Source organism: Struthio camelus, chromosome 1 (assembly GCF_040807025.1).
Source record: "Struthio camelus isolate bStrCam1 chromosome 1, bStrCam1.hap1, whole genome shotgun sequence".
In the NCBI taxonomy this organism is placed as follows: Eukaryota; Metazoa; Chordata; class Aves; order Struthioniformes; family Struthionidae; genus Struthio; species Struthio camelus.
The window spans coordinates 55984811-55999748 of NC_090942.1; the positions used below are offsets into that span (position 1 = coordinate 55984811).

At 38.5% G+C, this 14938-nt stretch overlaps 1 protein-coding gene across 5 annotated transcripts in view; it reads left to right on the forward strand.

Annotated features, from left to right (window-relative positions):
- Positions 1-14576, forward strand: part of IFT56 (intraflagellar transport 56) — a 46997-nt gene extending 32421 nt beyond the window's left edge. For 2 of the 5 annotated variants that reach the window (XM_068940202.1, XM_068940218.1), the window contains 6 exons: positions 1997-2080; positions 4082-4151; positions 7020-7126; positions 11028-11161; positions 12740-12851; positions 13660-14576. In XM_068940202.1, the coding sequence (XP_068796303.1) occupies positions 1997-2080; positions 4082-4151; positions 7020-7126; positions 11028-11161; positions 12740-12851 (507 nt within the window). In that variant the 3' untranslated portion in view covers positions 13660-14576. Of the gene's footprint in view, positions 1-1996; positions 2081-4081; positions 4152-7019; positions 7127-11027; positions 11162-12739; positions 12875-13659 lie in introns of all 5 variants that reach the window. The other 3 variants (XM_068940226.1, XM_068940209.1, XR_011140495.1) reach the window with 2 other exon arrangements.
- The last annotated feature ends 362 nt before the right edge of the window (positions 14577-14938 follow it).

Below are 14938 nucleotides of genomic sequence, written 5' to 3' on the forward strand. Positions count from 1 at the left end.
ATCAAAGCATCTCATTGAGACAGACATCACTCAGAGCACAGTTAGTTCTATGAAAAGATTGAAGACGAGTAAAAGACCCCAAAGAGTGGAGTGCAGTGCAGATACTGTGTCCATTCTGAAGATAAATACATAATCTAGCTGACATGAACACATTGCACTATTGGCAGCCCAGGTTTGTTTCTACCAGTTTTGTTTTTGCAGCGTTTCTGATCTCTAGCACTAACAGAGCCTGGATGGAATGACACAGGTTTTGAGTTTTGTTGCTGATAGAGTTTTTCCCATGATAGTTCAAAAATACAGTGGGGGTTATTTGACCAGAAGGAAGCAGTCATGCAGTAAAACGAGCATCTTGCTCACCACCTTTGCTGAACCTGGGCTTGTGCTAATTCACCCAAAACCATCACTGAGGAGGAATACAGTGAAGTGTTGCAATTCTCATACTGTGAAACCAGTTAGTTCACCCTAAAGGTACAGAAATGTTTCACAAACGGAGCTTGAGATTCACCCAACTGGTTTATCCTTGTGCTTTCCTGTAGCATGCTATATTTGCTAGCTCTTTCCAGACCCTAACCTAGACTATTTGGGTGAAACCTAGACATCTGGCAAATGGTGGCAACCTCCACCTCCCCTCATGTGTGTCTGGCTTGATGTATGTGGGAGGACTTGGTCAGTACCTTTTCTGACTGCGAGGGACAGGGAAGGGAGGAGGTTCTCAAGTGTCTCTCCGCAGCAGAAGAAGATAGAGAGCCCTGGGAAAGAGTCTTATCCCTTGCATCCTGTATCCCTTATATAGTCCCAACTGCACTTTTGTTTTGTTCCCTTGCTAGGGGTGAGGAGGAGGTAAAAAGTTAGCTAAAAACTGAACTGCCTAACGCAACCTCTATTTCTCTCATAGGTGTTATATAAGGGAAAGCATTTCTGTCTCCACATATCTTGCTGTTATGTACCCAGGAAAACTTTTATTGCAGTGGTTTTGGGCAGTGGATAAACCACCCTGCTCTTTTCCTATGCTTTTCATGAACACCATGATCCTCTGCTTGGCAGGGATCCTCACTGCTTCTTCCCATTCATGCTTGTAGCTAAGGTATCATGTCCCAGCTTACCTACCCCAGGCCTACCTGTGCAGCATTGTGGTGATAGTACTGAATGTGGCGCATGTGCTCAACTGACTTTTGGTAATCTGAGTTACACTTTAATCTGGACATTTGACCAACACTGAATCTAAGCCGTTTGGGTCAAACCCAAACATGTGGCTCATCTATAGCTAGAATCATATTTCCTGCACTGACCCACGCAGCTTGTCAGAAAAGATACAGCTATATAAACATGATCTACCACTAATCAGATTATGTCCAGTCTAATATTGTGGTAGGAAAAAAACCGTAGTGTTGCACTTCAGATAAGGAGACGGGTGCCTCTAAGCAACATTTGGGCTTAAGGAAGCCGTGTTACAAGGTATGTTCCCTGGCTACAGTCCAGTCCTGCAGCTCCACCTGCATCACATGACACAGTATGTCAAACTGGCATCTGTCACAAAACCAGATCCGCAGGATCTTCTGTTGAGCAGTTTGTTTTTCCAGGACTTCTCAAGGTTCATTTCCTCAAGCCATTAGGGAGCCAACTGCCTATTCACCGCCCAAGATTTGTAAGTGTTTGGGAAGGTAAGGAGACCATGGCATCACAGCATGTCTTCACATGCCCGAATTGAAAATTAAACCCATAAAAGCTGCCACTGCAACTTTGAGATGGAGCATTCTTCAGATCTCTCATGGTTAATACTGTGGAATGTTTCAGCTATGTTTGTAGTCACGAATATAGGATGGAAAGCCAGTCCATAATTTTCTACCCACTGTTTATAAATGCTGTATGTTCATAATGTGGGTTTTTCTTTTTCCTTCCCATTGTCTTGATATAGTCTGACTCAGATTTGAGAGTTTATTTTTAATGTTACTATACCATTGAATTTTTTTTTTTGTCTCTGTGGTTTATTTTCCAGAGTTACTTCTACAATGATGACACTTTCAACTTTAACTATGCCCAAGCCAAAGCTGCTATGGGCAATTCTAGTGAGGCTGAAGAGGTATGTGTTTTACTTTACAGAAAACAACAACAACAATGGAAGCGTTTCCCACATACTTCCTTCTTTCTTTCCTTTCCTCCCTCCAAATCTTAATGCTGGCTGAAAATAAACAAGTTGTGTGGAACTTCATCTTTCCCTTCTTAGAGGAACTGAAACTCTCAAGTGAACGCTATTCAGAAAAGATTGTCTTGCTAATCTTACCAGATTAGCATGATGTGAGGTACATGGGAAGTCACGCTGCTTGTGGTGCATCACAAGAGTGCTTGCAGCTATCTCTAATTGATCAAAGAATGCCTTCTTAATCAGATTTCCTACGCTTTGTCTGGGATCCCAGATAGTCGTCTTATTCAGAGTGACCAGAGCATGCTAAGCAAAAGGCACTGAATAGTTAAGAGCTGCTAGGTGTCCCCTAGAAATTTGTTTAAAAAAAAAAAAGAGAAACATTTTCTTCCTCTGGGAGATGTGGGAGGAAAAGAGGAAGTGCTCACTATCTTATTCAGCAGCATCCAGATGCAGCTGGAGGAGATTAACTTCTACACACAGCATTTTTTGTGTCTATGTGCACCAGAAACTTAATTACAACTAAAATATGCAGAAGCAAATAGCTGTTATGAAGATGGAAGCAACGTTTTCCAGAAGGCTATCAGAAGACAGACCAAGAAATCCATGTAGTTTTGTTTTAAGCAAATCATATAATTTTTGTATCTTTCTGTTTTTCTCTTTTTCTGATTTTTTTTTAACCCTTCAGGTTACTTGAACAACAAAGTCTTCCTCCTGCTTAACTTTTTATTTTCTCCAACCCCTCGCTTAATTTCTGTGATTCAATCTCTCCTTAAGAAAAACATCTCAGTGTCAGGCAAAATGGAAGCGTATTGCAATTCTCTTAGCTTAATTTAGTTAGCTTAATGAAAATACAGGTAAATATCTTTTGAAGTTATGCTAGCAAGCTGTGCTGATACCTGAGAGTTCATAAACAATGAAAATGATAACGCTGTAAGTAAGCTCTAGCTGCAGCCAGGCAGCAAAAGAAACACAAGGGTGTAAGCTGTTGTTAATCCACATTTTTCCTGCTTATATTCTTACCAGTGATTCTGTACAAACTTGTGCTATGTAGCTGATGCTTTTAAATCATAGAATTATGTAAATGAATTGATTAGTCTGTCCTGGTGTCTCATCTTTGACCATGATGGCACTTTCAGATAAAGATTACCTTTCCCCAGCATCTCATAAACTCGAAAGATATCTCTGCCTATACTGCTGTATATAACTTCTTGAAAAGATTGCCTTCCTGGGCATAATGTAGTAAACCCTATGATAAAGTGCTGCTCATAGTAATAATGCTTAAAAAAAAAAAATAGAGGGTTAGAAATGTTTTTTGCCAGTAGCATCCTAATAAAACAACAAATATACCTACTGAAAGGCGTGAGCAGCCTTTTTTTCTGCAAGTAAAGCCAGAGCAGATTTTTAAATGTAGCACAAAGACTAACGTTTTGCCTCAGAACCTTGCTAAAATTTACCAAACCAGTTAAGAGAGAGTTTATTGCTGACCCAAACTGATCTCTGTTATGTACGGGGAAGAAAGGATCATTTATGTATAGTGAAACTTCTGGCATTTCAGGAAGATGCTAATTTAATTGCTTGCATTGCTTTCTAAGCAAACACATTCCAAATAGCTTCTCTCGCAGCCCCCGTCTTTCTTTGTGCTGTTCTTCGTGTTGTGTGGCCGCCCACTGGCACTTGTTCAGAGCAGGCCGCACCCTCGGCACAGCTTGGCGTTTTGAAACTGCAGAAGTCCCTTGATAAGCATTGCAGTGTTTGAATCCTCCACCTGCCCGACGCAGAGATATCCCCCTGCACTGAAATTCCATACCTTAACTCTTCTCATGAAGCAGTTGTTCATATGGCTTAAGCCTTAGCTGCATGTTGAAACGAGGCAGGGCTGCCTTCTGCTTGCTTAAAAGTATGTGCAAATATAATCTCTTATTTTACCTTTTCCTGCAGGTGTTCCTTTTGATCCAGAGTGAGAAGATAAAGAATGATTTTGTTTACCTTAGCTGGCTAGCACGCTGCTGTGAGTCACTTTACTCTCAACGTTGCAAAATACAGATCCTCCTCTATTGCATCAGTCTTGGCAATCCACTTTCCTAATTGATTTTAATGTTGTAGGTGGATTTAGGAGTATGAAAGTGGAAAAGCTGATTGCACTAGTTATAGCGTGGGTGGTTATTGCACCATTCATACATCTGGCTTTTGTAAGCAATTGCTGCTTCAGTGCAGTGCTGTTATGGTTCTGTCAGTGCAGCTTTGTTCTAACCCATGAACTTTTTTCTTCTCAATTATCTATCTACTCAATTGTTTGAATGAAGATCTTCTGTCTTAAAAGATTGGTTACAACTCTGCAATGGTTAAATATAAGATAGAAACAGCCGTACTGGGTCAGGCCTAGGGAGTCTGTCTAGCTCAATGCCCTCTTATCTAAGAGTGGCCAATCTTGGATGTCTAAGGAAGAGTAAAAGAACCAGGCAAAGAGGTGTGATATTTTCCTTCCTGCCACCCTATACTTCCCACTATTCAAACACCTGTGGCTCAGGGATTTCCTTTATAATTGCCAGCATGTTTTTTCTTCTGTAGATTTGTCCATTATTCCCTTGAACTGAGTAAGCTCTTGATAGCCTTAATATCCTATAGCAAACTTTTTCAATGTTTCCAAACTTGTTCTGAAAACATTGCAGAGTACACACCTCAATACAGACATAGCTACAATGCAACATGTAAAATGGTATAGAGGTGGGCTTTTCTAATGACTCAAGTCTGAGACTTCCTGGCCTAATTTGTTTTCCTTACAGTGCCTCAATACAAAAATGTTCTTGTATCATAATCAAATTTGAGTAGTAGTACATGGAATCTAAATAGATATATTTCAGGGGGTTGTGCCATAGTGCAAATGTGGTTGACATCGCTAATGTGATCTTCCCAGACAGGCACATCACAGCTATGGATGGCTATCTTTGACTCTATTTTAGGACATGCCAGTTTCTTTTTTCATCAATCCACAGTACCTGGTTATTTGTGAATGTTTTATATACATTTGTTTTCTGATGGGAGAACTCCCATCGCAAAGGGAAATCGTGGTAGTTCAGTAGTAGTGTGCATCCCTTTGATTCTCTGCTAAAGCAGTTCTTTGACATAGAGCTGGGGATGTGGAACTTTTTGAAGGTGCTACCTTTTATACAAGAGGTAAAACTAACACCATGTTATCAATAACAAATTTGTAGCACTTCTGTAAGAGTTGCTACTTATTCTTGAGTGGGCCTTTCTCCGTTCTAAATTCCTGGTGGAGTTTCAGTAGAGCTGGTGTATTCTTCTGTATCTGTCTTAAAATTTTGACATTCACTCCCAAATAGCTGCTAGAATTCTTTGCAGACGCAACTGTTCTATGATGAGTTTTTGTGTTAAGTATGTAAATTACTATTACGTCCTTCTGGGTGAAAGCTGCTATGGAAATTTCAAAGCATCATAATACGTTCATGTCAGAGTATGGTTAAGTATCAAGTCATAGACAATTCAATCCTGAAATATTTGCAATGGGCGAAAAGTAGTGGAGATGCATCTTTTTTGGATGCTAGACAGTTTGTTTTTTTTGTTTAATGTTGTATGATTTATATTGAACTCCTCCTGCAGAGAAGGTAAAAAGCCACTAAATTAGCACAGTACTATATTTCTCTGAATGGATAGTTTGGTAATTGGTGAGTATCAGAAATGCTTTTTTTTTCTCTCTCCTTTTTTTCCCCTCCTTGTTAAGAAGGTAGGGTTCACTAGCTCAACAAATCACATATAGAATTAGAACCCGTTTTTTTGCCACTGTGTACGTTATCTGCAGCTAATGAAACAAAAAATCTGGTTTGATGTCTTCATACCTTCTACATCAGAAGTGTCTATAAATCCTCTGATTTGATGTTATGTGTTCATTGTTGATTGCCACCCATTTTACATACAAAGTATCTATTGGCCCTAGGGGCACAGATTTAAAGGGTAAGCAATCCCTCTTTTGAAAGAGCACAAGACTTGCCCATGCATTAACAGTCAGTGTGCTCTATGAGTAGCTTGTAAGATTTGAAAAGGAAAGAAATACTTCAGCTCTTTTCCTTTTTTTCCCCAGGACTTGAAGGTACCAGGAATAAATAGAATGGGTTCTTATCTTCAGAAAATCAATTTTTAGAATTCTCTATATTCAAACATCCTAGTAGAATTTCCACTAGCTGAGATGGAAGATTCAGATTGTTTCATTTGTAGTTGTATTATAACAGTGATATTTGAAGTTAAAGGCCAATGAAAATTTCCAGTCATATATGCAAATTTAAAATGACCACAAAATGTCAGGAATTTTGAAGCATTTTTTCTAGTAGGTGTATAATGACGAATTTTGTTATGCTTGTAGGGGTTTTTTTGCACTTCTGTTTGCTAAGAACCATGGGAATTGAATGTTTAGAATGAGGTGGGCACCAAGCATTAAAGACCTCAGTTTAGTGCCAATTAAAATTTTTCCATGTGTAAGAACGCACAGTCCTAAGTCTCACCGTCTAAATGGATTGCCACAGCTCTTGTCCTGGGTAAAATGCCTTTTCTAACACCTTCCGTTCTGTTCTTTAATGACATCTGAAATCATAGGAATTGTGGTTATCGTTGTATCTGTGAAATGTAAATTTTGAGATGTAAACTTCATAATTCTTCTCCGTGATGTTGGTGTTCTCTAATGAGTTACTGTTATCCTGACCTTTTGCCTTATTGGTGATAAGTTTCCCTTCCCAACCTCATGCTCATAGGGAAAGGCATGCTGTTACCCTGAGCAAAGAGGTTTAGGAATATTTATTCCACCTCCTATTGAGTATTGTGCATGGTGTATTTTTTTCACAATTCCAACTTTTTGTTGTTATTGCAGATATTATGAATAAGAAGCCACAGCTGGCCTGGAAGCTCTATTTGAAGATGGAGACCTCAGGGGAATCCTTTAGTCTTTTGCAGCTCATTGCAAACGATTGCTACAAAGTGAGTCTTCTCTTGGGAGCTTGGTATATGGCATGTCAATTCAGTGGTCTTACTAATCACCTTTTTTTTTTTTTTTTATAATTTCCGTTTTTATCACCACTAGTGAATTTTCACTTATAACAGTGATATGACTATTAATGTGCATAAGTTGGCAAGGACTAGTCAGCTTTTTAACCAACAGGTCTTCTGGATAGACAATCCACTGATTAAAACGTTGGTAGTTACTGCATGCTTGAGCTATTAATAGAATGTAACAACAGTTTCTTTTACTACTAGGGATTCATTGTTGGTAGAAATGACAAGAGACTTTTAAGAAAAGAAAATCTAGTATAGATTCAGCAAGGAGCCTTGTACTGGAGTTTTTTCTGGGACGGCATTATTTTTCCTTCAAGTTTGCAATGGCAATGGGAGATTCTCCTTTGTTAATAATAAGGAAATGGAAAGAGATTTCCCAGCTCCGCCATTCTGCCCTGCCTGAATGGGGCAAAGAACAGAGGGTGTTTGTGTAGTCATTATGAATAAAACTACTGATAAAAAATTGTGAACTTAACTGCTTGGGATCCATGCTAACACATAACAGTTCTTCTCTTGAACCTTTTCTAGAGTAGATTTTTAAAGAGATGAGCTTAAACTGAGCTGACGGATATGCTTTTAAAAATCAAGCTAGACCAGACAGCGTCCATTTTAGCAGAGACTGAACGGATGGTTTGGGCATTTTAGAGCAAGTTAAAATATGTGCTACTTTATATGTACTAAGCTTCTAGAGAATGTTTAGTAGTTCAAATAGCAAGTACTAATATACTGCTGGCACACCTCCAAAATCACTACTAATGTAGCTTTGTATAAATGAGAAGAGGTCTTGGGGATCTGATCAGAATTCTGCCTCAGTTCCTAATCTCCAGTTCTTTAGATGGTGCCTATACACAGGGAGGCTTAGCTCAGATTTGTTCTTAATGGACAAATGAAAACTTTCTATGAGATTTACCTACAGTGAGGTACTCCATATTAGTAGCACCTCTTTTTTTTTTTTTTTTTTTTTCAGTCCAGCCCAATAAAGTGTTGCATAGCAAACTAGAAGTTTGAGCAAACATTTGCGAACAAGAGGCTATTTGCAATTGCTTTATCAAGGTCTTTGCTCTTCTGCAAAACATGTGAAAGAAAACATGAGAGCTTCATCCACAGGGTATATAGCGACCAACTGTTTTGAGAGGATTGTATATGGTGTTATAGGTGAAAGAAAAATTGGTTGTCCTAAGTAAAAAGTAGTGCTGTGCAAGATGTGAGTAGACAACAATGGCATGCTAGATCCAAGTGTCCTCTCTACTGTCTACAAGGATGATTGCACTGTGTTGGCACCTAGAGAAGAGGAATAGTGGTTCTGTGATGGGAGAAGGGGATGTTCTTTGGAAAAGTATTATCATGAGACACAGGCCATCAAATTTTCAGAATGTATTGGCACAGGCTGATTATATTAGAAGGGGGACTGAAGTTATTTGGGGAGCAGCCATTTTAGGTGTAATTGAAATTAAATGTAGAGTATAAAGACATATAATTTGGTGATCATGAAAGTATAATAGTATACTGTTTTAAGAAGGCAGATGTGAGAACAGCAGAACAAAGATAATAGACTTAAAGCTCATGGAACTGGTTCAATAGAGACTCCTAAGATAAATGAATACACAAGAGCTAGCAGCTACTAGCATAGATTTATTAGAGATACAGTGGCCAAGCTTCCCAACATGGAGGAAAGATAGTAAGAGTCCTCTTGAAAACCTCCCAATGATTCTCAGTACAGCCAAGCTCTCCAAAGAGCAAAATATCTGCATACCATCCATAACATTCTTTCTTACTGTCTGTTTTCATTCATCTGACAGTACCATGCTTCTCAAAATCCTAAAGAACACTTAACTATAAGTCAGACAATCTACCTTCTGATCTCAAAAGCACTCTTCCAAAACTGATGGAGTTTTGTCTTAAGCATCTCGTAAGTATTCTATTCACCATCTCACCCTAAAACGGTCTTTTTGGTCAAGCACATGGCTAAGCCTTAGGTATTTCTGGTGACTGCAAGCTTTGAAAGTGAGTTGATCTCTAGGTCATTTTGAGTTTCACTTAAATCAGTTGATTACTGCCTCAATTCCTCTCAAAACCATATAGTACACTAGAGGAAAAGCAGTTCCACCTTTTGATTTATCCAAAAGTCTTAAAAATTGCGCTTACAGGACTATATGTTTCAGACTATTTACATTGTCTATGCATGGCCACTGATGACTGCTCCAAAGACCAAGAAATTTCATTGTGAAGACTATCAAAAAAACATTATAACTGTAACATTATAACTTACCTTCCTACACTGCTCACTGTTTGTACCTCTCCCACTAAATGATAAGGCCCACATTGTTTGAGCCTGTGTAACATTCTCCAATTGCTTCTGAAATATTATATTATATTGGAGGTCTGCAGACAATGCCATAACCGTACCTGAGGAAGGCAGTCACACTTGGCTTCATTCAACAGAATGCCAAATGAACATGGATGGTGCAAGGCCAACAGCTACCTGAGACCCGGTGTAGCTGGATGCCTCATAGCAGTTTATTCTGACCTGTAGGAGTTGTTTCGTGAGAAAGCTGTCATACTGGGGTGCAGGACATCTGGCTAATCTCTTGCTACTACTGCATCTTATCCTTATAGGGAACAGCATTTGATATGAGGTGAAACCTTTTCTGCTTTTCTGGGAGATAGGAGGACATTCAGTTCACTCTCATTTGTCAAATGATATGAAACTCATTTAGATGCCACTTTGGAGAGATCAGTATTTTTTTTTTTCCTTAGCTGAGATATCTGATATGGTTTATGCTTACTCCTTATTTCCATCTGATAAGTGCTTGCCAGTCCCTGTGGTAAAATCACCACGTATTCGAGGAAAAGGGAATAATTACTCATTCTGCAGTACCTGTACTGACTAAAGGTCAGTAGGTACCTGCAGTACCTTCTCTGACTAAAGTATCCCAATATAACTCACACAGCCTGCCCTTTTTTCTCAGCAGATGCAGGCTTCTAACCACCAACGAATGGGAGGTTATGTGCAATCTGCCTTCCATCTTCTCTCATGGGAAGATGCATAGCCACAAACAGCATTGCTACTCAGGCTTGGCCAAGTGAAGAAAATTGGCAGTCATAAATAAGGTCCACATCAATTATACTAACTTCAAAAGCCACAGTTACTGTAGTCACACCTTTCTCACTGACTGTATCAACCAACTTGCTTCCTGTTCCCATTTACAAGTAGAGAAACTGATGGAGAAAAATAGGGTACACAGTGAATTTTCCTATGCTCAGGAAAATTTTAGAATAAAGGGCCACTGAATCTTATTTTGTACTGTACCATAACAGTGAAGAGTAAAACTTAGCTCTAAATGAAGCCCAAAAGACATCCAAATCTGCCTTTGTGACCATCTCTAGATGAGGAAAATTGGTTCTATTTTAAAACATTTGACAAAGTTTGAAGCTGATATTAAGAGGACTTTGTACCTACTATAGATAGGGCAACTCATACCTTAAAGTTAGTTAATGCTGGTTGTAAAAAGCAAAGGCACGAAAGATGTTCTATTAGCTAATGTTAGCTATATATGATCAAAACAAGAACAGAGCTGATCATAGCCAACTAATAAAATTTACAGTGCGTTTCTCTATAATATATTCAAAGACCTACAATAATAATGTTATAATATTGCGTGTTTTCCTACAAGGAACTGAAATGTGCCTGTTTGTGTCACTCACAGCCAGGAGAAAACCAGCCAGACTTACTGCTGATTTCAGAAAACCGAGATCAAAACGTTTAATCCCCTTCTGAAAGACGGTCACATACTCAGAAATATGTACTGTTTCTCTTTTTATACAGATGGGTCAGTTTTACTATTCAGCCAAAGCGTTTGATGTTCTGGAGAGACTGGACAGTAATCCTGAATACTGGGAAGGCAAAAGAGGTGCTTGTGTGGGTGTCTTTCAAATGATCTTAGCTGGCCGAGAAGCAAAGTAAGTATTGTTTGTTATATTTGAATTTATTTGCTCTTCTCCTATTTCCAGTTAGCTGTAAGTTAGAATCATGATCATAGCTTCAGGAATGCATGTCCTCTTCCAAATTTTTTTTGACCTTTTGGAAAATACAAACTCTGACCAGTGGTTCCATATGTAGTGTTTTTGAAGATCGTCTTCCAAACCATCAGTTACCGAATATATTGCAGAGAGTATCTTATCAGTGAATGCTATGAACTGTAGGGCACCAAAATATACTGCTGGTCATCATTGTTCTAGCAAAAACTAAGTTATAAATCTACTATGCTTCTATCCTAAGGGAAAGGAACTCATTTCATGTCAATGGCCCGAGAATGGAAAAACTATCCTATGACATTTTAAGGTTCATAGAACAAAAATAGGGAAACATTTATTCAACAGTCCAGGAAGGACACTGTTTCTCTAAACAATGAGTAGATGAGACTAGGCTTTCACTAAAATTTGCTTTCTGAAGACTTTGTCCCTGTCAGACAAAGATACTTATTTGATTAAAGCTCAAAGGAAGTGATCTGTAAGTGTTGCTGATCGTTTTACTTTTGGCCCATTTCACTCAATGGAAGAATGAAAGGGAGTTGTGAACTCCCTTTCCCAGTTTAAGAACTGTTCCCTCATGAATATTCAGCTGTGATGCCAGATCGCCATTTCACCCTGGCCAAAATTGCTGTTTGTACATGACTGGAAGGTGTGTATCTTGGCTTCTACATCTTTCTTGTATCCCCTTCTCTGCTGGCATAATGTAATTAACTGCTGCACCCTTCAGGAGTCCTTTTGGCAAGTGCTGCACTAGATGCAGTAAAATACATATAGCTTACCTGTTCTGCATTATGCATGCAAGTTCTTACCGTAAAGCGGCTGGCAAACTGCAGGTTTGTGCTGGTTTACTCTATTGGAAATACTAATTTCCATGCTATTTGTGTTCATTTGTAAGGCGTATGGTGCACTGACAACATTAAGTTGGATGCTGCCATTTTGAAGACTAGCAAACAGCATAAAAACAAACAGAAAACTCCCTAATAATTTGCTCTGTTCTGGGGAATTATTTTGCAAGAGTAAGGATTTGTGTGTGTGTGTAAATATATACATATATGCATGTGTGTGTATACGCACACTTATGTATTTATATATATTATAAATATGATAAATTATATACATTTAAATATATACATATAAACACACGTGTATGTGTATGTATACACACACATTTTTATGTATAATAAACATTATATAAATTGTGTGTGTGTGTGTGTATATATATATGTATACAGGCTAAATTCCAAACCAGTTAATTATGTTTTGCTGATTTTTTACTTTTAATTTCTCTCTTGTTGAAATTGCATGCAAGACTTTTTTGATGTATTTATTGTCTTAGGATCTAAACTATTGCACATTTTTACCTATCTCTGCTCTGCAGATGGAAGCATCTCTCTGTCTAGGAACAATGTTTTGCAAGATATGTGACAGGAGGGGGTTGTTTATAGAAACCAAATGGTATCAGTTGGTTCTCACTGTCCTTTAAATCTTTGCCTTTCACCTTTGCAGAGAGACTTTACGGGAAGTGCTGCATCTTCTGAGGAGCACTGGTAATCCTCAAGTAGAATACATTATCCGCATCATGAAAAAGTGGGCCAAGGAGAACAGAGTCCCTGTCTAGGTCAGCGTCACCAAAAGAACTGGGTCAGTTACTATTTTGTGTGTGGCTGCTAAGATGTGGATCGTGGCTCCTCCTGTGCATTCTGGGTATTTCCTTCTTTGGAGGTACGTCTTTAGGACGTTGAGCAGGTTGACCCAGTCTACAGCTGAGCAAAGAGTGTACTGCCGTGAGATTGCATAACATTCAGCAAGTAATTTTTTCATTAAAGCTTTATTTTAGAAGGAAAGGTATCGAATTCCTTTCTCCCTTCAGTAGAATCCTACTGGTATTTTTACTGTTCAACCAATCTCTACTCCTCATTCAAGGTTTCTCAATTTTTTCATAATGTAATTCCAAACATCCATAAATCAAAGCGTTCCTCAAACGTTCCCCAGACTTTCTGCACCAGTTACTGGAGTCTGCTGTGTTTTTCAGCAAGTCTTTTGGCCTCCAGAAAAGAATCATTTGTTAAATGACTGAGACAAATCTACTTCAGCAGATGATGGATTGTGGCAAGTGGAAAAGAGCAGAATTGTGACAATGGAAAGCCAGTGCTAGGCTATCAAATAACATGAATAGGTTTTATATATTCCCTGCCTGGGGTAAAGCGGAAATTGTAGTCTGTGCACCATCCTTTTCTGCATAAATCTCACTAACTAATAACTTCATCTCTCTTATTTTTGTCTAGAAGGATCTTTTCTCTCTTACAATGCATTCTGAGGGTGAGGGTTAATCAGCCCCAAATGTCAAGCTCCAAAGTGGCTTATTTGCTTTCTAGGTTGGTAACAAAGCATGATGGTACCTTTTTTTTTTTTTTTTTTTTTTTCAGAGCGTGGAGAGCTGACTGTCTGGATTGTTCAATCTTGCTTGAAATTTGACCCTCAAAACATTTATCCTTGTTAATATGATTCATGTGAGTAATCCCTTTAGTGTATCAATCTGATGGATAAAAGAACTGTATGTTTTGAATCATTTTCTTCAACAGTTTCCACCATAGTTAGCAATACATTCATTATACTGTGGGTGATAAGTACTCTCTTGTTTCCTAAGGAGAACGGTTCAGGGAACACGCAATCCTAAAAGAAGGCAACAGTTGTAACATAGAAATGTATTATATGGTTTGCGATGAGCAACATTTGTATATTATTTGTAAAATGAAAATTTGCCTTTCTTATGAAGTATTTTCATATCTTTAGGGGGGAACTTTTCAGAATACTGTATTTTTTACTCTCTGTGCTTTCATTAAAGCTCTTACGTGGATCTACAATTGAACGTCTTACTTGGTCTGTGTTATCTCATGTTGAAGGTATTGAAACGGTATGTTCATTTTGCTGTGGAAGAGGACAGATTTGTGACTAGTCATTAAGTGCTTGTTCAGTAGTCATTCAAGACAAGCTAATGGCCTCGGTCCTGAGCTTTATGACGGGTTTTACTGTTTGATACTTAAAATAAGGAGGTATACAGAATATAAACATCTTTCTGCCACAAAACATGCCAGTGTCTTTAAGCAAAAACTGTGGGTATCATCATTCAAATATCTGGAAGTGCACTGCTGGGTTGTCGCTATTTGCATTTACATGAAATTTAGAAAAGCGATCCATCAGGTAGCAACAATAATAGAGCGCCTTTCAGCAGGAGCAGGGCCAACATTACAGTGATCCAAAAGAGAAGATGTGAAAGTAGCAGTAAGTGTTTTCACTGAAGCAGTTACAAAACTTGCTTCACTTGTAAAAAGCATTTTTGTTTTCTCTCACAGTTGAATTAACGTGGAAACAGCTTGGGAATGCTACTATGAGTCTTTGTACAAACCTTCAAAAAAATCATGTCGGTGGTTTTGTAGCAGATGTTAAATGTATCTAATTACTCCCTTTACTGAAGCTTAACCTGCAGGAGATCTGAAGAGCATCCAAACTCATTGTAGACTGTTTTACATGTGTTAGGTGAATCTTCTGAAATAAGTGTGGTAGCATTGCAGCATATGGGCTTGGGGACTACTTTCAAACCCTTTGTCCGAGACCCGTGAAGAAGTTTTTGAAAATGTCACAATTATTCACATTAGTCACGAAGTCGTATTTAATATGTTAAATAACGTAGGTTTTAACACAGTG